General features: G+C 37.6%; 1 protein-coding gene across 1 annotated transcript in view; it reads left to right on the forward strand.

Moving 5' to 3' along the window:
- The window catches only part of G9a (histone-lysine N-methyltransferase G9a), a 429,274-nt gene that overhangs the window by 8,886 nt on the left and 394,641 nt on the right, over window positions 1-25,747 (forward strand). Inside the window, exon 3 of the mRNA XM_067137709.2 lies at window positions 6,478-6,582. Within this exon, the coding sequence (XP_066993810.2) occupies window positions 6,478-6,582 (105 nt within the window). The remainder of the gene's footprint in view (window positions 1-6,477; window positions 6,583-25,747) is intronic.

Here is a 25,747-nt window from a genome sequence, read left to right on the forward strand (position 1 = left end):
AAATATGTATTCTAGATCCTGTTCTGATCTTGTATGATAATTTTTGTTAGACATGCGGTTTTTGGACATACCACACAGCATCTCTGCTGAACTAGGCCATCTGGGACGGGGGAAAGGTGCAATTAGAAGAGCATACCTGCCAACCCTTCCGATTTACCCGGAGTGTTTCCATTTTTTAACTCGTCTTCCGATTTTCTGATTTATTTTTATTTCTTCCTATTTTTGAGCAATATAACCTCCAGTATGGTCAAAACTCTTCCCCAAGTATAAATTATTGTGTGCTTGTGTAATTTATGCAACCTCATTTTCAAGCGTACTTATTTGATGCTTTATTTGGCGAGTACATCGTATTTCCCACTCACTACAGCATTGTGTGTGTTTTAAAGCCGGAAATTCGGAACGGGAATCATCCTGCAAGCGAGAGAGGCTAGCGCGCGCTAGTGACTCCGTTAGTCGGGGCGAAAGATTGAGTTTCTTTTGGTTCTTGTGCTGTAAACATCGTTTCTGTGCGTAGTTTCGTTGGAGTTGTAGGCCACGTGTGGTTTTCTTTTTTTGCGGTTCTGTGCTTTTCCTCCTGATGAAGTCATGTGTTAATAATGTACGAGACATATTGATCTCTTTTGTATGTGGTAGTTTTGCATATTTCAGTGCATTTGTATTCATTCTTAGTTCATAATTTTAATGAGTATAATGTATTTCAGAGAGTTGTGTCGGTGACAGCTTCTGATATTTTCTCTTCGCATTATGGCCACCAAACATAACACACATTATCGCCATGTGTTCAGAGATACCTATAAAATTGAATTTTGAATTTTCATGTTACAGTTAAAGGGAACTATTTAGCATTTTGTTCCATGTTTGTTAAATTTTCTTGTAGCCACTTTTTTCTTAGTATAAGGTTTTAAATTTAATGGCCAATTCGCCTTGTAACTGTAAATATGGATTCCTTTTATGTTGTCCTTTTTTTCATCCAGAGCGTGGCGCAACATACGCAATGAAATCCAAGAATTAAAGAACTTCCTATTTTTGATTTTTAAAATTTGGCAGGTATGGAAGAGAATATTATTGATATTCGGGTTACTTTTCGTGGTTGCAGCATAAGATAAATGGGAAAAAAAGGTGATAAAGTCAGAGATTGGAATCATCTGTTTCCAGAAGATGGGATAGGCATGGCAAAGGTAAGGGCTTATCAGAAGTTGGGTTAGAGTAGGTTTGACTTGCAGATTGATATGTTACGATCTGTTATCCAGTTTTAGAATTATTTAGATGTGTTTCATTTCAAGTTTTAGATTATTTAATTTTCGAGTGAACTTCGAATTGACTGGAAAGTATTTGATCCCGTCAAAAATTAATAGTGATAACCAAATGTATTTAGCCGTCGCACTATAGATACGATGTACTGGATTTCAACTGTCAATGATACTGTCACCCTCTCGCCCCCCACCCTTAAGAGATAAAAAATCTGGATTGTCACCATTCATCTCAGCGACCCTGAAAACTGTAGATTCAACACTGTTTTCGATTACTTTTATACCTCACCCCCCCCTCACCTTCACCCCAAATGGGGCTGAACATGAAGTTTAAAAAATTCGGAGTGTCACTATTCATTTCAGTGACCATGAAAACTATGGATTCGATACTGTTTAGAATATTTTTATACCACCCCCATCGTCCCCTGTCCATAAGGGTGCTAGGGGTGTCTTACCCCTACGCGGTTCGTCTCCTGATACTAATTGATAAGTGTACCAAGTTTGGTGAAATTGTTCCATTGGTTTAGGAGGAGATGTGTCATTTACACACACACACACACACACACACACACACACACACACACACACACACACACACACACACACACACACACACACACACACACACACACACACACACACACACACACACACACACACACACACACACACACACACACACACACACACACACACACACACACACACACACACACACACACACACACACACACACACACACACACACACACACACACACACACACACACACACACACACACACACACACACACACACACACACACACACACACACACACACACACACACACACACACACACACACACACACACACACACACACACACACACACACACACACACACACACACACACACACACACACACACACACACACACACACACACACACACACACACACACACACACACACACACACACACACACACACACACACACACACACACTTTTTTATATATAGTAAGAAGAAGAATATTTTCATATACAGTTTTTTGATTATTTTTATATCTCATCTCCTCCACCCCCCACTTGGACCTGTAAAAAATCTGGAGTATTATTATTCATCCCAGAGACCCTGAAATCTATGGATTCGAAACTGTTTTTACTTATTTCTATATCTCACCCCCTTCATTCCTCACCTAAAATGGGGCTGAACTTGGACTTGAAAAAATTCTGGAGTATTACTTTTCAACTCGGCGACCCCGAAAACTATGATTTCTACACAATTCTCGATTATTTTTATAATTAAACCCCCTGACCCCCCTCTCTTAAGGGCGCTAGGGATGGCTTACCCCCACAGTGCTCATCTTCCGATAGTAAGTAATACTTGTGCCAAGTTTGGTTGAAATTCCTCCAGTGGTTTAGGAGGAGATGTGTCGTTTACACACACACACACACACACACACACACACACACACACACACACACACACACACACACACACACACACACACACACACGCATGCGTGCGCGCGCACACACACACTCACTCACTCTCTCTCTCTTTTATATATAGTAAGATGAGATTTTTATACTTCAAACCCTTCCCATCCCCCGCCCAATGGAGTCCTATGAGTGCCTTACACAACAGTATATTTTTTACAGATAGTAAGTCTTATGTGAACCAATTTTGGTTGGCAGCTATGCCCAAACGTATATGCTGCTCTAGAATTCTGACGTTGCCATGGTTACGGCATTTCATTTCTGTTATCTGATTCCTAGAGCAGGGGTAGTGTGGTGCCAATATCTCCGTAACGGTTGGTTTTAGGGCCCGTAGGGCTTACCGAGTTTTGTTCTTTGAGTCAAGAGGATTAAATTGAGCTTGGTCTCGTCCTTATGACAGATTCAATATTTTGCCCATATTAGCCTATTATTTTTATATCTCCCCTCCGTGCCCCCCACCTCGCCCCCACCTCGAATTGTTTTGAAAATAAAATACAGCCCATGGTACTCACTGGCAATGTAGCTTTCTATAGGTGAAGTAATTTTTAAAATTCGTTCAGTAGTTTTTGAGTCTATTCGTTACAAACAAAGAAATTTTTCCTCTTTATAATATTAGTATAGGTAAATACATACAGTGTTCTTACAATGCAATAAATAATACTTATAAAAGTTACAATACACAAATACATACATAATCTATAATCTGGGCGTAAATAATGCTGTAATCACAAAATTGACTTTGTCATATGGGGTTATGATTCTGTACAGTTACAAACCTAAATTTTTTAAAGTCTACACTATAGCACTGTTACAGTGGAATTGTAATGATTATGACAGGTAACTTAATAAGCTGCGCCAGCTAGTAGTCGGTTCGGAATGATCATAAGGCTTCGGCCACAGTGCAAGCAGCGAGCGGAGCGTTGCGTTGTGTGGCGGCATAGATGAAACTCAAACCTGCGCTAGCAATTGCATGTGACGATAGGCCAGCGGCGCGTCATTTTGGAGGGGAAGTTGGTTCAAGGACAATGCAACCCGTCTCTAGCCGCTCACTCCTGTTTGAGATTTCAGCTGTGCCGCTCGCAAGACTATTAGTGCATTAACAAGAGAGGATACGAAAGTGCTAATTTCTGAAGTTCAGACCCGAACTTGTTCAAACCAAACTTTCCTGTGGAACAACAGAGAGAACTTTGAAAACCTAATGGTGACAAGGGAAGCCTGGAAAGAGATTGGAACGATTTTAAATATACCAGACAAATTCAGTTCAAAATCGAACATAGTAATGGACATAAACAATATTGTTTTTAATGCATATTATTATTACACAAGAACGTCATTTATCCGGCCCTCATTAATCCGGACCTCCGGTTTATCCGGATCGAAAATGATTTATTTTTACTTGTACAGTACTTCCTTTACAGCGTCAACTCTTCTTGAATGTATTTTCTGCCAAGGATATTTAAGGACAGGAATTGAAAGTAATTTGGCCATGGTCTATGAAAGGTACCGTCCCGGTGTTTGTTTGGAATTGAGAATGGAAAACCATTCCCAGGACGGCCGAGGTGGGATTCAAACCCACGCTCTTCTGGATGCAATGCACTATTAATTCACTGACAGTGAATTCGAAAATGAAACCGGCGCACCATCAGAAGAGACCGTGACTCATGGAGAGGCAAGACCACAGCTGGACAAACTGATGGCCTATTTAGAATCCTTGACTGAAACCACACCGGCAGCTGTAGTTAATAAAACGTCTTTGTGATTGTGCTGTGCACAAACGCTATACAAATATAAAACAGGAAAGCACACATGATTTTTAGTGCATAAAACAGAGTCGTAAATGTAAGAAAAGTGTTCTTTGAAAAAAGGTATTACTGTATAACTTATGTTATTAGATTATATAATATGTACTGTATTTTTGAGTTCTTCGGATTATCCAGATTTTCGATCATCCGGATCAGTTCCGGTCTCACTTAATCTGGATAAACGAGGTTCTTGTGTATTATTATTGTTTAGTTAATATTATTATCCTTTGTAATATATTGTAGAGATGAAAACTTGTGTTTGGCATTACATCTGACTTTTATGGGTCTCTGGAAGTTGGTGACTTGCTTCTGTAGTTGCGCCATAAATTTTAGTAAGGAGTCAAAAGTTTGAATGGTCATACAAGTATATTTGAAAAATCTTACCAGGAAATAAATTCAGTTCTCAATATAAATGATGAAATTCCACATGCATTTCACGTTATTTACTGGATGATCACGAAATTCTCTCCTAGTCCTACGTTGAATTCCTCGACAAACAAGAAAACTTTGAAACTGCCTTTATCTAATCACCTCGTGCATAGGAGATGCCGTGCTGCTTGATTCTCGCTAGATGTCCACACAGACGCTCTCTCCTCCCCATTCTACAACTTTTCGATAGCGGCAACGCTCCGCTCGCCCCCTGCATTGTGGCCCAAGCCTAAGTTATTCTATATTCATGAAACTAATCGAAGACCAGGTCATCATACGGTCTTCAGAAATTTTAGACAATACTCAACAGTACAGTAGAGCCTCCGTGGCTCAGACGGCATCGTGTCTGCCTCTCACCGCTGGATATCGTGGTTCAAATCCCGGTCACTCCATGTGAGATTTGTGCTGGACAAAGCGGAGGCAGGACAGGTTTTTCTCCGGGTACTCCGGTTTTCCCTGTCATCTTTCATTCCAGCAACACTCTCCATTCTCATTTCATAGCATCTATCATTCATTAATAAATCACTTTGGGAGTGGCGACCCCATCGTACTAATAGCCTATATCTGCTTCATTCATTCCATCCGTGACCCGGTCAATGACTGGAAAACAGGTTGTAGGTTTTCAATTTCACTCAACAGTACAGCATTATGCTAACTGGACTTCCAGTGTCATTGGTAAGTTCACTTGTTCTGACACCTACAGTGGTGCGGTTCCACTAAATACACTGCTGGAGGCAGTAGTGGTACGTGTTTGGTTGGCTGTCATATCCACAGTTTGTGACCGGGCGAGTTGGCTGTGCAGTTAGGGGCGCGCAGCTGTGAGCATGCATGTGGGAGATAGTGGGTTCGAACCCTACTGTTGGCAACCCTGAAGATAGTTTTCCATGGTTTCCCATTTTCACACCTTAATTAAGGCCACGGCCGCTTCGTTTCCACTTCAAGGCCTTTCCTATCCCATCGTCGCCGTAAGACGTATCTGTGTCGGTGCGACGTAAAACAAATTGTAAAAACAGTTTGTAACGTTTATTTCCCATCAGGCCAGCCTCTTAATATCAATGATGTAAGTCATGAGGTTCAGAGCTCTCTAGCGGACTTTTCTGAGTTACCATGTAGCCTAGTGCTGCGAATTGCTAATGTAAATAGTAAGCATGGAGTGATCAATGGATATGATTATTTATGATGGATTTAATGCTGTGTATTTTATACACAAAAGTGAATCAAATAATACCACCAAAAGCATAAATTACAGGTTTACATTTTTTTCAATTTACTTTATGTCATACCGACACAGATAGGTCATGGCGATGATGGGATAGGAAAAGACTAGGATCAGGAAGGAAGTTACCTTTAAATGAGGAAGTCATCATGTTGACCAGATGCACTCCAATATCTGCAGGCCATCTTTCTGTACAGCTGTCATGTTAGTAGGTAAAGATGATTTTGTTGGCTGTGTGCACTACAGGTTTTGTTTGGATTCATTCAGTTTATTGTTTCTTAGGAATGCTTTATTAGTTACAGAGGTCGTACGCAGTGAGAGCCCAGTGATTGCAGATGCATGTCAGTCAGCTGCACATCTACGCAAATGCCAACCTGGAGAAGAAGAGGAAGAAGAAGAAGGTGAGGGTATATTATACATTTATAGTAGTAGACACATGCTGCTCCTCAGCATTCATTATAAATAGGTCAGATAACCCTTTTTCATATGCCTGTAGTCATATCGTCCCTACTCTGGCAAACTAGCGAATCTGCAAATTGTCAAAAGGTTAGAGGAGCTGAAAGAAGTTGTGATCAATTTTTACAGTTAATGATTGCTTTCATGTGTTAGGCATAAGGAACGAGTTGCAGATGTGAGACTTTGTCAGAGGGTAGACAATATTTAACCAATAAAATCTACACCAAAACTTCAGTAGTACAGATTCCCTAGTTTGTCACTTTCGCTAGTTTGCCAGAGTGGGGACGATATTGTTTTGCGAGCCCTTTTCAGTAATCTTATGAACATTTAATACCGGTATGTAATTGATTCATTCGTAATATACCATAGTTTATAACACTTCTTTCCATACAATATCCATTGTGCTTCGACCATTCGGGCGTATCTGGAACTTACATTTTCAAACGATCTTGCCCAAGATAGTGCAACACACAATTGGCCGTGACTGAAAACTGGTTTGGGTAAGTAGACAACTACTTTGTCCGACAATAGGCTGATTCCAGAGAATAGTCCACCCAAGTAGGAAAATGCAAAGTTTAAAATAAAACTCAAATTTTTTTTATGACAGATAAAACATGAAATTTTATTAATGTTATTGTATCTATTCATTCATTGATGTCTTTCAGTTTTTAATTGTGTGGTTAATTGAACCTTTATGTATAGTCCAAATTCATTTGATATTTCTCAATAGTTTTAGGAATGACTGTTTATTATGATTGAAAGGTATGAAAATAATTGTTTATATAAGGTGTAATAAGGCGACGACTTTACTGCTGCAGGCCATGTAAATACGCGACGAAAAAGGTATAAAAGTTTCTGTAGACGAAAAGTGCGTGGCTCAATTTGAAAGAAATTTGGTATGCAAAGCCAATACTGTACACCCTTTCAAGCTGCTATATCATTCGCTTAAAATTTCAATTGGTTTCATACGAAGCTGATGGTAAAATACGTCGCGTGTTTACGACAGTCTTGCGTGCAAGTGACCAGGGAGTTTCCTGTCGCTTGAAGCCGCGTGTATACAGGAATGCATTATGACGCAACATGCTGCCCACAGGATTCAGTTTCTGCGATACCCTCACTTGTAAAGGAAATATTCTAGAACAGCAATCTGTGTTCAGGCTGAGGTGATTTTTAATAATGCTGCTTAGTCTCAAGGAACGTTGTGAACGGTACTGCGAGAAGAAAAAAGTATGATGAGGATTTTAAAAGAAAGGAAAGGGAAAGGCTTGCAAGGAGAAGGAAGATGAAATGTGTCCAGTTACGCGTATGCCGCCAACAGGTACGAGAATCGGTGAAGAAACACAGAGCTCAGAAGAAACTTCAGGGCTTATTAACAATTACTTCCTGTTGTACAAAGTCTCGGAAGCAGAATGAACATTTTTTTTTTTCATTTTTGTATACCGTATTTTGTATTTCTGATCAAGCTTTCATTCAAACTGCATTAAGTATTGAATGTTCATATTTTAAAATTTTTTAGTTCATTTTACATTCACTGTTATTAGTTAAATGTGTGACAATTCATAAAAACACTGCACTTTGTTAAGTAGGCCACATGTCAGTATTATTATGATTGGGAGGAAGGAAGTTTCTAGTTTCACGTGGCCGATAATCTCGCGATCATAAGCCACGGGACATCATTATTTATGTGAAATCCGAACCACCGGACATGACTTTCACATCGAAAATCACACATTCCTTAACTGGGACTCTAACCCAGTTCGTCTTGATGGTTGCAAGCAGCTTGGCCGCTGCGTCATCGCACCACGTCTTCGTTATTATTTATTGTGATATTAAATATACATTTTATCATTCAGTGATTGTCTTTGATGCAGAGTTTAAGATTTATGAGCTCCTCATGCCATGTTGCCATAGCACTGATTCACGTGTGTAATCCCGTGACGCTGTCATGTAAACACGCGACAACAACTTTTAGCAATATTGTGCAGACATTAGGCAACTTACACATTGGTTTTTTTCCTTTTCGCAAAATGTACCTTTGTCCTTCTTGTAAACAATATCTTAACATTACCAATAAAAGTTACCACAATTTGCAGAATTTAGAAAAAAACATAAAGGTATGTGAAGTTAAAAGTTCTTCCCATGTAAACACCGATCACAACGTTTAAAATTTTATAAAATCGCATGCGTTCGGTTTACAACAATGAAATTAGTCGAGGTTATTAAATATCATCTAGATATTATTATGCATAAATCTCAATGTGTACAGATGGTAAGTTTCATATATACTGTATGTTAAAAAGAAGTGTACAAATGTAAACAAGTCGTCCATTTCATGACCTTATCGATGAGTATAACCAAGAAGTTAATATAAAGAACCACCTAATCAATACTTTACTTTTTTGCCTCGGGCAAAATTGAATAAATATTAACACTTACAGAACATGTTTCGACCACTTAGTGGTCATCTTCAGCTGTATAAAGAAAAAACTAAGATGAAAAAACATTAGGATAATAAGCACAAGTAATACTCTTAGGTTATAATGAAAAAAATTGCTGTGTTGACTGTTTGGTAAAAGTTCTTTGGTGACTCCTTTGTTATAAAATGGCGGTCACCTGATCAGGACATCTTGCCTCTCGTTCCTATTTGGAAAAGATGTTTATTCTGTGCTGTCCAGATGGTCTGTCTTTGAGCGCGATCTAGTGTAGTATCGATGTGACACATTCTGACAGTTCGTGCAATACTCTGGAGAGAAGGGAAGTAGAGTTCTGTCGTCATCTAATATATCAAGTGAGGGAGGAGGAAGATTAGGCTGAGCTTCTGCGATGTCGTGTTTGATTATATCTCTTGTCAGTCTTGTCTGTTTCCTGTCTAACCATTCCAAGTATTTATTGATATGCTCGTATAAGATGTTTTTTTTGCTCGTTGTTTTCGTTAAGATTTTGTTCACCGTTTTCTAATTTATCAAGAACGATGTGGATGTTTTCCAGGTTGTTCATTAGACTTCCTTTATTGATCATACAGATGATTTGAAGGTCCTGTCTGATATTAGTGAATTCGTGGTTAGTCTCTTTCATATGAGTTCCCATGGCAGAGAATCTTCTGTATTTTTCTGCATTGATGTGTTCTTGATATCTAATTAAAAAGTTCCTTCCCGATTGTCCCACGTAAGTATTTTTTACACTGAGTACATGTCAGCTTATAAATGGCAGATTCCTGGAATTCGTCATCCTTAAGTTTATTAGCTTTATTGTGATTAAAGAACCTATGTTTCATGTTGTTGGTAGAGAAAGCTACTTTGGTGTTGTGTTTCTTGAATAAGTTGGTGATCTCATAAATCCTCGGGTTATTAAAGGTGAATTTGACATATCCCTTTGCCTTTTCTGATTGCTGTTTAAGTTTAATTTGTTGTTGATATTTGCATTTAGTAATGATTTTATTGATGAATTTCAAACTAAAACCGTTATGTAGGGCTTGTTGACGAATGATAGTTCCTTCTTTCTGTTTGTTTCTGTTAGTGGTATTTCAAAGGCTCTGTTGACGAAACTATGGTGAGATGTAAAGAATCGCACTTGATTATGGTTGGTGTAAAGGTGGGTTTCCTGTGTATTTTAAACTGTAAATGGTTATATTTCCGAATTGTTTGGATATTTAGATAATTGAGTATGCCTTTCTCTTCTTCTTCAGCTGTAAATTTTATGTTAGGGTCTAAATTATTTAAAGTATTTAGAATATTAAGGCTGTCGTTGATATCCTTATTAATTATGGCATAAGTATCGTCAACATAGCGTAGCCAGAGATCAAGTCCTTTAATGTGGCCTATTATCTGAGTGTGTTCCAAATAATCGAGGTGTATGTTAGCTAAAATTCCAGAAGCCGGCGCTCCCATTGGAAGTCAAATAAGAACGAGAGGCAAGATGTCCTGATCAGGTGACCGCCATTTTATAACAAAGGAGTGACCAAAGAACTTTTACCAAACAGTCAACACAGCAATTTATTTCTTTATAACCTAAGAGTATTTATTACTTGTGCTTATTATCCTAATGTTTTTTCATCTTAGTTTTTTCTTTATACAGCTGAAGATGACCACTAAGTGGTCGAAACATGTTCTGTAAGTGTTAATATTTATTCAATTTTGCCTGAGGCAAAAAATAAAGTATTGATTAGGTGGTTCTTTATATTAACTTCTTGTTCAAATGTAAACACGTGATGCCTGGAATGGGCCAATATTAAAATACTAGATTCATGTTAAAAAGGAGCAATTTGATTCCACTCTGAAAACCCGCTGACTATATGGTGCCCTGAGAGTAGTGCTGAAAACTTGTTCGGCGATACAATCAAAAAATAAAAAATAAACCTCTAACCCTGGACATAATGTGATTTTTTTAATATACGAACATTTGAAGAAAGTTGTTCAGTCTTCAAATAGAACTGTTGAAATATGCTTTCTCCTTCCAGTTGTTGTGGGCACACTCTCCTTTATGATTTCTGAGGATTCCCTAAACAATACCAGCCGAATTCGATGCTAAGATGGTCCCTTATGCAAATTCACCGCCAATTGCTTTTCCAGTTCGTGCTTTAATTATCGTAGTGAGATACTGTTTCTTGAAAAACGTTTGATCGAGGATTTAGCGTTGATTGGACTGACATTTCTGGACGGTTGATCCGAGAAATTGTTTCTTCGAGGAACGAATAATGCAGGATTTTTACAACATAAATTAATTATTCCTGGGACCACATGATTTGGATGATCAATACGAATCCCAAATTAAGAACAGCTGAAGCTCTACCTAAAATCCATAAAGCAAATATACCTGTTAGACCTATAATCAATAGTAGAGGAAGTCCTAACTATAAAATCTTAAAATTCTTACACCAGTTTTTAAAGAAACATTACAAATTCAACAGCAGTTCCATGATCATTAGTTCAATTGAATTTTGCGAAAAATTAAATAGTTACAGCTTACAATCGCATTACAGGATGTGTTCCTATGATATAATCAATATGTATCCAAGCATACCTATTAAAGAAACCGTTGAAATCATCAAGTCTAATATAACCAAACAGGGCAAGTTTAGTACATGCGAAATAGAAGAGTTTATCAATCTATTAAATTTTGTTTTAAACAACAGTTATTTCACATTCAACAATAAAATTTACGAACAGATGTGTTTGGGGATCGGAGACCCCACGTCTGGAATTTTAGCCAATATTTACATGGATCATCTAGAGCACAGCAAAATAAAAACAAGCATAAAAAGACTATGTTTGTGGTTGAGATATGTAGATGGTACTTTTGTTATAATAGATAGCAAACTTAATGACAGCGATAATATATTAAACTTCTTAAATAACTTAGACCAAAGAGTAAAATTCACAACGGATAAGAAAATAATCATTCATTAAACTTTTTAGATATTACAGTAACACGAACAGAAAATAAATTTGACTTTCAGATGTATAGAAAGCCATCTTATGTTCCAATAGCTCTCGCAAAAGATTCCCTACACCCAAAATCACAGAAACAAGCCGCTTTTTTTAGTCTTGATATACAGAGCCTTCAAAATGCCACTCTCTGATAATCGTTTAAAGAAGGAAATTAAATTTATAAAAGACTTAGCTTCTGTCAATGGTTATAAAATGGATATTGTTAGCAAAATTATTAATAGAGTGAAATCGAAACTGGCCACTAACCTTATTCTGAACAAAACTGAAAAACCAAAATTCGCAATATTTACATTCACCAACCCAGCAGTATATCAAATCACGAATCCGATCAAAAACGGCAAATTAATACAGTAGAACCTCGATTATACGTTCCCGGAAACTACGTTTTCCCGTATAATCTGTCAAATTACGTGGTCCCAAGAACATCCTAATTAAATCACGTTGTAAAAATCTTGCATTATCCGTTCCTCGAAGAAATGATTTCCCGTATCAGCCGTTCAGAAATTTCAGTCCCATCAACACTAAATCCTCGATCACGGGTTTTCCAAGAAACTATCTGATGAAAGGACGACTACGGTATACTTGCGGATCTTGGTGTAAATGTCCAGTCATTGCGGTAATTTGAGGAAGCCGGCGGTGAACTTGTATAAGGGACCATCTCAGCATCGCATTCGGGTGGTATTGTTTAGAGAATCGAAATCACAAAGCAGAGAGTGTCCACAACAATTGGAAGGAGACAGAGCGCATTTCGACAGTTCTACTTGTAGACGGAACGAGTTTCGTCAAATATTCATAATTGCAAAGCGCCTACATTATGTCTAGGGTTAGATGTTTACTTTCTTTTTTCTTTTTCCGAGTGTATCGCCGAACAGTTTTCGGCACTTCCTTCAGGGCACTGTATAGTTACTGAGCTTTCAGGCAGGAATCTAAACTGCTCCTTCGTAAGTAACACAAATTTAGTATTTTAATATTATCGTATACGATTACGTTATCGAGACCAGAACAGATGTTACACCTTACACACATAAAGCTATGGGAGGTTTTGGGATTGCCTATTACTGTTTTGGTCCTAATGTAAGACTAGGAATTTCACGTTATTGTGTTAAAATGTTGAAACTGCAGTTGTTTTATTTGCGCACGTTACATGTAAAAACCTTTGCATCATTTTGCACTCCTACCGACTTGAACAGCGAGTGCGTTTTCCAGCCGAGCTCAAGGTCGAGAATAACCATATATTCGGAAGTTTTGATTATTTTTTTCTCAGATCAAAAATTAGATGGATGGCTTTTCCGGCGTTTGCTCTATTAACCAGCGTTTCGTCTTAGGTCTGACACTAGACTCTTCAGAGTGGGATGTGTGATTAGTGACGGACATAATTGAACATAATGCATACCTGCCAAGTATTCCGGTTTTTCCGTAAAATGTACGGATTTTGAGTGTGTTTTACGGTTGTACGGATGAACGTTATTGTACGGATATTGAATATCCACGCTTGGTTTCGCTTCTGCGGTCAAATCGGATCTGTTTGACTTTCGATAGTAGCTGGTAATACGAGATGCAGTGTTTGAAATTCGGCCGGTAAATGTATTGATAATGACATTATCGATTATCAACGTGCTTTTGTCACCTGTTTGACCTCAACTGCTACTTCAATCAGATGTTCCCAAATAAGTAGCAGGCTGCGATTTTGAAGAAAAGAAATCTGTGAAAAGTAGTGGGCTGTGAATTTATGTAAAACAACTTTAGTAACTGCGTTGTGCTTCGTAGCAGCTTAAAGGCTTTGTTTGTGTGCGTGTGTAACATTGACGGTAGTTCTGAAACTCTTGGAATTGTATGACGAATTTCTAGGCGATTTAGTAATGCACGTAATGAGTTCAACTAAGAAACGATATTATCACTCTTTTCGTGAGGCATATTCTGCTTAATTTCCTTGTTTTATACGACCACGGAAAGTGTTCCCAGTGTAAAGTGAAAACAGATGAGCACTCATCAAGATGTAATTTCATGTATTTAATTTCAGGGTTGATCATGACATATACAGTACAACCTCGATGCATCGTTTTTCAGGGGGCAGGGGGAAAATGACGACGGATGTGGGGAAAACTATAAATGCGGGCACCATAAAAATAGGGGGAAAGCAAAATAATAAAATACGGATACTGTATTGGGACATTTTTTGTTTTGTATTTATTATTATTATTATTATTATTATTATTATTATTATTATTATTATTATTATTATTATTAAAGAACAACAATAATGGCACGTGGCCTCCGGAGCCGGGTGCATGTCTTTCGAGTTGTCGTATGATAGGCGATCTACGCACGTATTAAAATGCGGCCCTACCTAAGATGAATTCTAATGTTTAATTGGGCAAACAGACAGCCTCAAATCGTTGGAATTAACCAAGGAAAGTTAAAATCCTCGACCCACTTGAGACCCCTTGAACCAAAGGCCAACACGTGCTAACCATTTAGCTCATACTATACATAACGGAATCAAAATATTGCAAACATGATATAGGCCTACGAGGTGAAGATAAAAAGCGTGACTTTTACGCCGCTTCGTTTCACTTTTCTTTACACATTTCGTAATAATTGAAAACCTTTAAGTTCAGTTCTCTTATTGCAAATTAAATATATACGTTGATATTAACCTGTATTTAGGAAAAGATTCCGTAGACCCTTTGCGAACAATAGGTTAAATACCCAACACGGTGCGGCTCCCACAGCTCAGCTCAGACAATGTCACAGAGGTTAGAAATTCAACGCAGCGTGTGTCGAATGTTGTCTCAGCGGCTTGAGCGAAGCTGCCAACTTAGGAAATAGTTACAAGACTAGGCTATGAGAAAAGATTATTGGGCAGAGGGCAACAAAGCGGTCAACAGGTCTCTAGCATCCCACACACTCCACAAGGTGACGCGATTAATCACCCTGTGAGTATTTAAAATGAATCTGTTGCACTGTGCGATTTTCTCCTTTTTCAACGAAGTTGGCAGCCCTAGTCAGCCTATAACAACACAAAATGGTGGCAAATTTGAATTTTACGCTGTCTACGTTTTAATTCTTGTAAATAAGAACATTTCTAGGGGTCAGCTAGTGGGTCGAGGAGAATCTTTGGCACCACGAGGTTCGTAGTGAGGTTGCGCGTGAATAACCTGTGCACAGCACTCCAGCCTACAAGATCCTTGTTCAAGACTAGCACCTCCGAATCGCTCGTACATTCTCGCAGCAGGTTGCCGCTATCATATGCTAAGAGTATTGAGCAGTCCCTCTAAATTCAAAGAAATATTGCGTATATATTTTTTACTTTTGATCGATCAATTCGGGAAAATTTTGACTGGGGACAAATGATTTTTCGACGATTGTGCGGTAAAACGATAGTTCGAGAAACGATGGATGCATGGAAATTTAAAATTAGTTTATATGGAACATTTTTTGGACCGAATAAATTCAACGATGAATACGGGAAAACTACAGTTCTGGGAATGATGAATCGAGGTTCTACAGTATTTGACTTGTATTAGTATTGTTTATAATTCTCCCCCTTGCCGTCCTTTTTCATTATGTCTCAAGACTGTTACGCATGCGCGTGCTGTTAAAAATTTTCCGCTTGAGGATCTTCCGGATTTCTCTTTTCGAAAGTTGGCAGGTATGATAATGCATTCGAAAACTTGAGAATCGATACTTACATTCAAAACAATATTCTCGAGTTCAACATAACCTTTAAAAGTCGATGTAGGCCGCAGTACAAGATTTCAACAAACTGACTACAAACAGTATACCGTTGACCAAATTACAATGGAAGATTTAAAGAAAAAGGGATTTCGCTATCATGTTGGGCGCTTTTGTATCCAATGTGCTTTATTTTATTAGGTTAGAGAATTAAAAAATAATTGTGGTCGATTTTTTGGCTTGATGTTATTAGGTTTTTCGAACAGTTTGACCGATCAAAGTTGCTGAACTGAAAGAAGTTTTCAGAGGAAACCGATGAAGTTTCCCTGGTAAAACTGAATGTAAAGTTTCGAGACTTTTAAGTCGTGTACCGGTAATTAATGTTTGAAGCCAGCCCTGCGGTCGAACTTGCCTGCCTCTCACCCGGAGGACCCAGGTTCGATTCCCGGCCAGGTCAGGCATGTTTACCAGGATATGAGGGCTGGTTCCACGTTCACTCATTCTACGATTGCCTTTAATTGAGGCGCTATTTAATGGTGAGATGGCGACCCCGGTCTAGAGAGCCAGGAATAACGGCCGAGAGGATTCGTCACACTGACCATGCATCACTTCGTAATCTGCAGGCGCTCGGAATGAGCAGCGGTTGCTTGGTAGGCGGAAGGCCCATTGGGGCTGCAGTTTGGTTTGGTTTAGGGGTGTTTGTGAGATTTTAAGTATAAGTATAAGTATTTTAAGTATAAGTAATTTTAGCCAAATTGTTCATGGTTCATTCATTCCCGGATTTTCCGTTTTCTGCTGTTGTACATTTTTTTTAGTGGTCCTTCCAAAAAACGGAGAATCGAGGTTCCACTGTGTTGCATTTAGAACACAAAATACAAATACAAATATATTTTTCAACCATAATAGTGTAAATTCAAGCAACAACAATTACCAAAGTTCAGGAATCTATAAGCTGATTTGCTCGGATTGTGGTTTATCTTATGTTGGCCACACTGGCAGAAGTCTTATAACTAGATATTTAGAACATGTAAATGCTGCTAAACATAACAAATTTTCCGCTATGAGCAATCATCTTATGCAAGAAAAAGGACACCATTTTACTGCAATAGATTTTTTTTTTAAAATAATCAGAAAGGTCGATAAAGGAAAATTAATGAATGAGCTGGAGAACATATATATCTACCTAGACAAACACTTCAATAGAGATAAAAACCTGAATGATGAAATAGAAATCAAAAGCCTATTAATAGAACAAATACCAAAGTTAATACAAACATTCAAACTCATTAGCACAAAATTGACAAGCAATTTTATCCCGGATAATAATAATAAGAGTCATTCTACGAATACACAGTTCGCCTCCTACACAACTTCTGAACATTCCCCTCCACGAATCACGCCATTCGCTAGAACCCCGCCCTCTGTTACCTCCCCTCCTAATGCCCCGCAGATACGGAGACACATATACAACACGAGGAGCGCAAGTAGAATGACAAGCAGTCAAACAGCTGAGAGCACTAGCGTAAATGCAGTCAGGATTAGAAGGGATAAGTGCTGATCCTTCAGCGTTAGTTTCTTCAACTTTTAAACCATTTTTATGAAAAAGTTTTCCTGTTACAGATATGTCAACAGACTTGCTTATGTAAACTTGGATGAAATTACCACTTGCATGTCACCAAAGCTTGACTGTCACCATTTGACTGAGTCCCTGCTTATGTCTGTAGGATTGTCCTACTCTGGTTAAGACTACAAGCAATTCATGAAATCGACAAATTTTGATGTTAAATATTTAAAGTAGGACAAAATTCATAACCTATAATCAACAGTGCGCATCAGTTTTGTCATTTTATGGACAAAAAGAATAAAATTCACGCCTAAACTCAGCTGTTTTGAGAGTATTAAGATTTCATTTCCATATGGCACAACATGTGAGAAAGTTTATGCCAGTTGTAACAAAATATTTTAATGTGTATACAACAAATAATTTTGAGACATTCAGCAATTTAACAGATTGTAAATGTATTTGTACAGAGACTAATTATTGGCATTGTATTTTAAATATTAGAATAAGGTTTTAAAGTTTCATACTCAACAGGCATATTATTTTCAATAAGACGACGTAATATTTAAACACGTTATATTTAAGAGGTTTTTAAAAGTTTGTTATGGATAAGTTTGTTAACGGCAAACCATAAGTGTAAGTTCTAGAACAATGTTACCAATTTAACCTTGTAAGAATATTTATAACTGAAGATGTTCATAATATGAACGAAACATGTCCTGTATTTTAACAGTTAAGCAATAATATAAGGATGAGATCCTAATTTTATAATTGCTTTTAATATATTGAATAGGTGGATATCAAAGTTTAATGGTTCTCCTTTTAAGGCGGGGTATGTCGAAAATTGTTAGAATTTTTGTCACACGTGAGTTTTACTGATAGCCCTCTTCAAAAGTTGGCAGGTATAGCTTGGTAGATAAATAAGCCTAATGTGAAAGTGAGAGTAATAAAAGAAATTTGTATCTATAGGCCTATATATGTTCCAGATGAAATATCTGCTTGGCATTCTGGATGATCATGAAAGACCATAAGGAAAATACATTTATTACCTTTCTTGTTTATGAACTCACCACCCTAATATGTAGGCCTAACATGAGTGCAGTCAAGGGCAGCCATTGCTGCGGGATAATTATACTTTCTATCGCTCTGGTTTTGTAACAATGAGTTTTGTACCGTACAGAACATCTATATATATAAAATAACTTGTCCTGACTGACTGATTCATCATCGCCGAGCCAAAACTACTGGACATAAAGAAATGAAATTTTGGGTATATATTCATATTAAGATATAGGTGCTCGCTAAGAGAGGATTTTTGGATATTCCGTCGCTAAGGGGGTGAAAAGGGGGGTGAAATTTTAAAATGAGTGTATCTATATCTCAAAACTTGAAAAGTTTACAGATGTGAAAATTGGTATTTAGAGTCGTCTTTAAAAGTAAGGAAATACGTATTTTTTTGTTTTCAGACAATCCCAATATGAGGGGTGAAGAAGGGTGAAGAACGGGTTGAATGCCTTTAAAGAGAATACTTATATCTCAGAAACTGAAGATATTACAGACCTGAAAATTGGTGTTTGGAATCTCCTTTAAAAATAAAGAAACTCGTATTTTTTATTTTTGGAAAATCCAATTAATGGGGGGTGAAAAGGGGGCGAATTTTTAAAATGAGTGTATCTATATCTCAAAACATTTAAAGTTTATAGATGTAAAATAGGCATTTAGAATCTCCTTTAAAAATAAATAAACATGTATTTTTTTGTTTCCGGAAAATCCCAATAGGAAGGGTGAAAAAGGGGTTGAATGTCTTTAATGAGGATACATATATCTCAGACACTTAAGATATTACACAACTAAAATTTGTATATGGGATCTCCTTCAAAAATAAAGAAACATGTATTTTTTGTTTTTGGAAAATACAATTAATGGCCGTTAAACAGGAGTGAAAAATTGGGTGAATTTTTTGAAAGACTATATCTACAGAATATCTGAGAAACGTAAAATGTTACAGACGTAAAAATTGGTATTTAGAATCTCCTGTGAATGTAAAGAAACATAGGTGATTTGTTTTTGGAAACTCCACGTAAGGGGAACTAAAAAGGGAGTGAAATTTTAAAATAAGAATTTCTACAGTATATCTCAAAAAACTTAACATGTTACAAAAGTGAAAAATAGTATTTTTTATCTGTGTTAAAAATAAAGAAAATTGTATATTTAGTTTTTGGAAATACCACTTGGGTGGAAGGGGGTTAGTAAAAGTGACCCAAAATGGTGTTGAATTTTTAAAATTAAGCTACTGATATCTCAAAAATGCATATGTTACAGACGTGAATTTTGATATTTGGAATCTGCTTTAAAAGTAAAGAAACAGGTATTCTCGGAAAATCCAGTAAAGATGGGGGGTGAAAGAATTGAAAAATAAATTGACTTAATTGTATGAGAATACCAGTGGCGGCGCGTTCTATATGTTCAGTGGTTCAGTGAACCCCCTAGAAATATATCTCTCTTAGTAAAATGGTTAATTAAGTGGATATTTATTTAATTACGTCTGTAAATTTGCGCTCGATAATTTTGACATCTACACTCGGTTGCTCTCCGGAACCAGCGGAAAGGTTCAATTTCTGGACTGCGGGTGCGGGGCGGTGGGACGTAAGGAGGGTGAGCACGGCGCGGCGACGTGTGAGGCAAGGGGGGTAAGCCGAGGACAAAGCTAAACTATCGCTGGTGACAGGACCAGCTCTTGGAAGCGCTCGACACGATCTACATCGAACAAGCCCGAAGTTAGTTGACGTATTGTCTCAAAGCGCGCGGTTAAAGTTTGCTGTAATTTATATGGTACGTTTTGAAACGATTTTGCGTTTTAGATGTAATTAACCGCAATGAATCAAAATATTTTGTTAACTAGGATTTGTATAACATAAATAGGCATACGTAGCTTATGTGTATGTAATTATCGTAAACTTTTAATTTCGAAAGTAAGGGACTATGTTGACAACATCGTTGTGGAGGAAAATGTACAAGAAGGCAACAGAGGGAATAGAAGATGAGAAAATAGGTACTACTCGAGGAACATTGCGGCAAAGGAGGTATGTGACGTGATTATAAATCACAGCAAAGAGAGGTTCAACTTCTCCAACCACTTACTGGCTTCCAGCTTCTTTGATCACCAATTCTCCCCATCCTTCCAAACTAATTGTCCAGAGGAGAATCTTACGTATATTATACAATCCTATCCTTTTCTTGACAAACATAAACTGAAAACTGAACTGAAAATGATTTACTCAAGAAGTTATTTTAAAGAAATGAACAATGCAACTGGTAATTATTACTGACCCCAGGACTACTTCTGAAGCAGAAAGCTGTTTTTCCACTTTAAAGCGGATTAAGACATTCCTAAGGAGTACAATGGATGAAGAAAGACTGTCTGCTCTCGCTATGTTGTCCATCGAGAAGGAGATGACCCATAAATTAGTCGATTTTAATGAGAAGGTAACGGACTTATTTACCACCAGGAAGGAAAGGAGGATGGCTTTCCTGTACACGCAGACGACAGCTGTTATACCAACGCCAGCAACGTCTTCAACATTAGACGAAACTGGATCAACTTAAGTTAATTACACTTTATATTATCTGTCTTTCATTACTCGTAGTTCTGGTAACTTCTTCGAGCTGTAGCCGTGTGCATTCGAAGGAAAGTGACCTTTCTAGTCAAACAATGTCACTACTTTACATCTGTATAAATATCAAGTAACATTAAATTTGGACAGGTTATTTCCCAAAGTAGTGAACCACCAGATGTTTTATCCATGCGCCGCCACTGGAGAATACATACATCTAATAAAAACTAAAATTGTTACAGACGTGAAAATTGGTATTTGGATCCCCTTTAAAAACAAAGAAAAATCGCGTATTGGGGGGGGGACGACCATCTTCGGGGGGCGGGAGTCAAAAGGAGTTGAATTCCTTTCATGAGGACACATACATCAAAACTGAAGAAGTTAGAGTTGTGATGATTGGTATTTAGAAGATCCTTTACTATTAAAGAAACCAGAAAATTCACTTGCCGGGGGGGAGGGGGTGTGTGAAAGGAAATGAATGAAAGTGAATTATTCTTATGGAGATACTTATATATCAAAACTGAAGGTAATAGACGTGAACATTGATGTTTGGAATCTCCTTTAAACATAAAGAAACACAACATCTTTTAATTTTCTTTTGGGGGTGGGGTGGTAAATAAACTTAACAGTGGTGGGGTGTAAAAGGAGGTGAGACAAATTGATTTTACTGTTCATAATGTACTTATAAGGAGCGCGCCGGCCTCTCACAGCTGGGTTCCATGGTTCAAATCCCGGTCACTCCATGTGGCATTCATGCTTGACAAATATTTTATTTATATTTAGCGTATGGCTAACACATCACATTATAGATACAATAATAATAAATAATATTTACAATTTGAATTATTTACAGGTTCATGCTTGACAAAACGGAGGCATGACAGGTTTTTCTCCGTTTACTCCGGTTTTCGCTGTCATCATTCTTTTCAGCAACACTGTCCAATATTTCATTTGTCATTCATCGATCATAGCCCCAGAGGAGTTGCTTCGGCAGCCGGCACAATTCCTATTGTCACCGCTAGATGGGGCTTTATTCATTCTATTCCTGACCCTGTCGAATGACTGGAAACAGGCTGTAGATTTTCAGTGTACTTATTCTGATCATAAACCGATAATTTTATACTTTCCTGGGTTCGTTTTCAACAGCCATCTTTTCCTTCGGAGAACGTTCTTAGATTACAGTAGATTCTCTTGGCATAAAAATAAAAATTTAAACACATTTGAAATAAACGATAGGAATGAGATTGCCCATCAAATTGTTCACCTCTATAATAAGGTCAATAATGCAGGGAAGTATGTCATTCGTATCGCCAAATATCCTGCACACTTGCCTACGCGCGACAATGGTGCTGGTCACATTGTCATCATTGACAATGGCAGCAGATGTAATTTACCGCCAAGTAGCGGTCTTGCATTTTGCTGTGGTGTCCAGAACATCTAATAATAATAATAATAATAATAATAATAATAATAATAATAATAATAATGTTCTGGACCGTCGTCAAATGTGCGTAAGTTGTAAGTCTTTTCTCCCCATAACGTTATACGTTCCATAGACCTCGTAGGGCTTCCCGCACGTTCCCCTATCCTTTCTTAGTTGTCATTTTTAGACCTATAAGTGTCCCTCTATTCGCTTTAATTTTGCGTATTTAAAAGATACTCGTCACGCTTCTATGTTCTGATATGAACACTCCGCCACTGCATTATTTACAACAATTTCCTTAGTCATATTATTAAGTATTATATATTATTTACTACTGGTATTATTTTATTATTATATTATTACGGCTCTCTTATTATTATTATTATTATTATTATTATTATTATTATTATGATTATTATTATTATTATTATTATTATGTGTAACTGTACTTGTCCGACAGCGGTTACATTTGGTAGCAGAGCGTGGTTTCGATCCACGGACCTCTGGATTATGGGCCCAGCACGCTTCCACTTTTTTTTTTTTTTTCACCCTCTAGCTCAATTCTATTAAAAATAACAAATAACCAAAGTTACAAGAGACTTAAGTTACATAACAGAGCAGCAGATACTTGACACATTTGACTAACGGAATGATTATGAAACCAAAACACAAATGAATGGATAGTTGATTAAAAGACAGGAGAAAAACTTTAAATTACGAGATTGAGAATCTAGGGCAAACTCAGACACGTTGAATATTAAACTTTGAAAATTACATTAAGCAAGAAAATACCGAAACGCAAAGGAATTAAATTAAACCAAACGAAATCAGAAAACATTGATAATAACAAGAAAATAGCACTGAAATAACACTTACCTCGGAAAGGCAGGAGTTCCCGAGGGTAGCCCTCGAGTGCGAACGCTCGCTAGGGCGGTCGGATTGAAAATGACGCCGAGCATACGCATCATTTTTCCAAAGCCAGCAAGAAGACCGGAAATAGCCCGATTACAATCAACCAATAAGAAACAATTTCCACTAGATTCTCGTTCGCCAATACATTCGCATAACCATATATGGTCATTTCCTGTCTACAGACGCTAGATAAATGACATCAGTATTTCAACATCCATAACCGCGCATGCGGTACAGGCTGTTCCAAATTAAAGCACCTTTACATTTTTTTAAATGTTACCAAATTACATCATGATGTACAAATCACGTTAACACTCTTGCAATGTTAACAATCCAATCTTGAGGTTTTCTTAAATTACATTTTACTAGTTACATAATTTTTGAATCGAAATACTTCTTGCACCTCTCAATGTACATACAGTTCAACATTTCTTGCCTATTGCCTGAAAGAAAAATTATTACTCACATACCCCAGCCACATAAACAAATATTCCAGCAAAGTCCAGAGTTCTTATTTCTTCATTTCTCAAAATATTACAAACAAAATAAAATCCTTCAAATATGTTATATTTTAAAAAAACTTTTACATTTCCAAACTCTAACTTCTTGCAACACACAACATCCAGTTCCAGTTCTCTATCCCACCACAGCTTACAGATCAGGTGGAACCTTTACTTAATTGTTATTTGAATACAATATCGATACCGAATGAAGTGGATAGTATGTAATTTTCCCATCTTCACACACAGTTGTTCCTATGCATTCCTTTGCCATTTCTACTACAGCATCCCTGCATGCCACCCATTTGCTTTCTATATCCTGAACCTGCTCACTGTCTACTGTTCGAAACTTCTCACTGATCATATCCATGTATTTCTGTCTAATTTCCTCGTCCTGAAGATTTTCTACCCTTATTTGTTTGCAGACAGATTTCACTTTCTCTACCTAGGCCTAGAGATGGGTCACTACTGATCAGATAGTGGTCTGTATCATCGAAAAATCCCGGTAAATTCGTACATTCCTAACAGACTTCCTGAATTTGAAGTCGGTTAAGATACATTCTATTATGGATCTGGTATCCCTAGGCTCCCATGTGTAGTGGTGAATAGCCTTATGCTTGAAGAATGTATTCGTAACTGCTAAACCCATACTAGTTGAGTATACGCTCAGAAAAGTGTTGTATATACTGCATCTTTCCCCTGTTCCAGATGGCCTAGCTCAGCGGAGATGCTGCGTGGTATGTCCGAAAAACACATGTCTATCATAAATTATCATACACGATCAGGACATGATCTAGAATACATATTCATGAATGAGAGAACTCGGCAAGATAAAGGAGGTAAAAGCATAATTTATTTTGTCTAAAACATAAAGTTCAAATTCAAACAAGAAACTCCAAATATGTACTACAAAGGTATTTACAATATAAAATTTGATACTAACGGTCGTTCAAAGTATATGGGTCAAGAACCCGGGCACATAAAGTCCAATAACTTCGGAAACATTAAGCCTACCTATTTGTAACAGAGATCGAGATAAGTCGGCTGTGATTAGCCCGCAGGCTACGATTAAAAACCGTCTCTTCCATGAATATGTAATGATCGATTCAAATATAGGTCTAATGACACTAATTCCGGATTTGTTGTATGTAAACATTATAAAAAAACAACACTTTCTTTGGGACTGGCCCGAAATTCAACCCACCGAAAAAAAACCCACTAATTCTAATACACGACATCCGAATCGTGTGCATAAGAGAGATGTTTGGAAACCTCACAATCCAACTACAGCCAACGGGCTGTGAAATACTAAACAACACAAATAATCGACACCACTATCACATATATAAGACACATATAAACAATGAACACAAATAAAGCACATCTGAAAAAGAAAGACATAAGTACAGAATTACTTTTGCTGCATCGGAGTGAGCGGGAATTGCTCTGAGGATCTGTGAAGTTCTCGTGACAGTCTAAGTCGCAAATACACTCGGCTATTCTTGGCTACACGTTCTCAAAGCAGGTGGTCAGCTGGCTGGCGAGGGAAAAACAGTCACGATTTTGGTCTGCGTGGCGTAAGCAACACCAAATACGACCCTTTCAAGTTAACGGGACTATGTTTAAACTTTCACTCAAGACTTTATGCGGACAAACATTCTTCGCTCTTTACCTGGAATGCAACTTGCCCATTGGTATAATTTAGCTTATGACAGCGTTGCTGCCGACAGATCTAGGAGTCTGCTGGTTTGGTCCTTATGGTCCCATGATGTGCTGTCTTCAGTCACGTACTGCAGATGTGGTCCTGTAACCTGGTAACGGTTGCCAATCCCAATTCTCTTCACCGCTTCATTCGTGCACGAATGGACTGTCGTAACCCTGGTAAGGATACAATTGACAATATCCCCTATCGAGATTGGTCTGGTCAAACGATACTTACCAAGTTAAGGGATATTTCCCGGTTCCACTGAAGTCCTTC

Source organism: Anabrus simplex, chromosome 1 (assembly GCF_040414725.1).
Source record: "Anabrus simplex isolate iqAnaSimp1 chromosome 1, ASM4041472v1, whole genome shotgun sequence".
Classification (NCBI taxonomy): domain Eukaryota; kingdom Metazoa; phylum Arthropoda; class Insecta; order Orthoptera; family Tettigoniidae; genus Anabrus; species Anabrus simplex.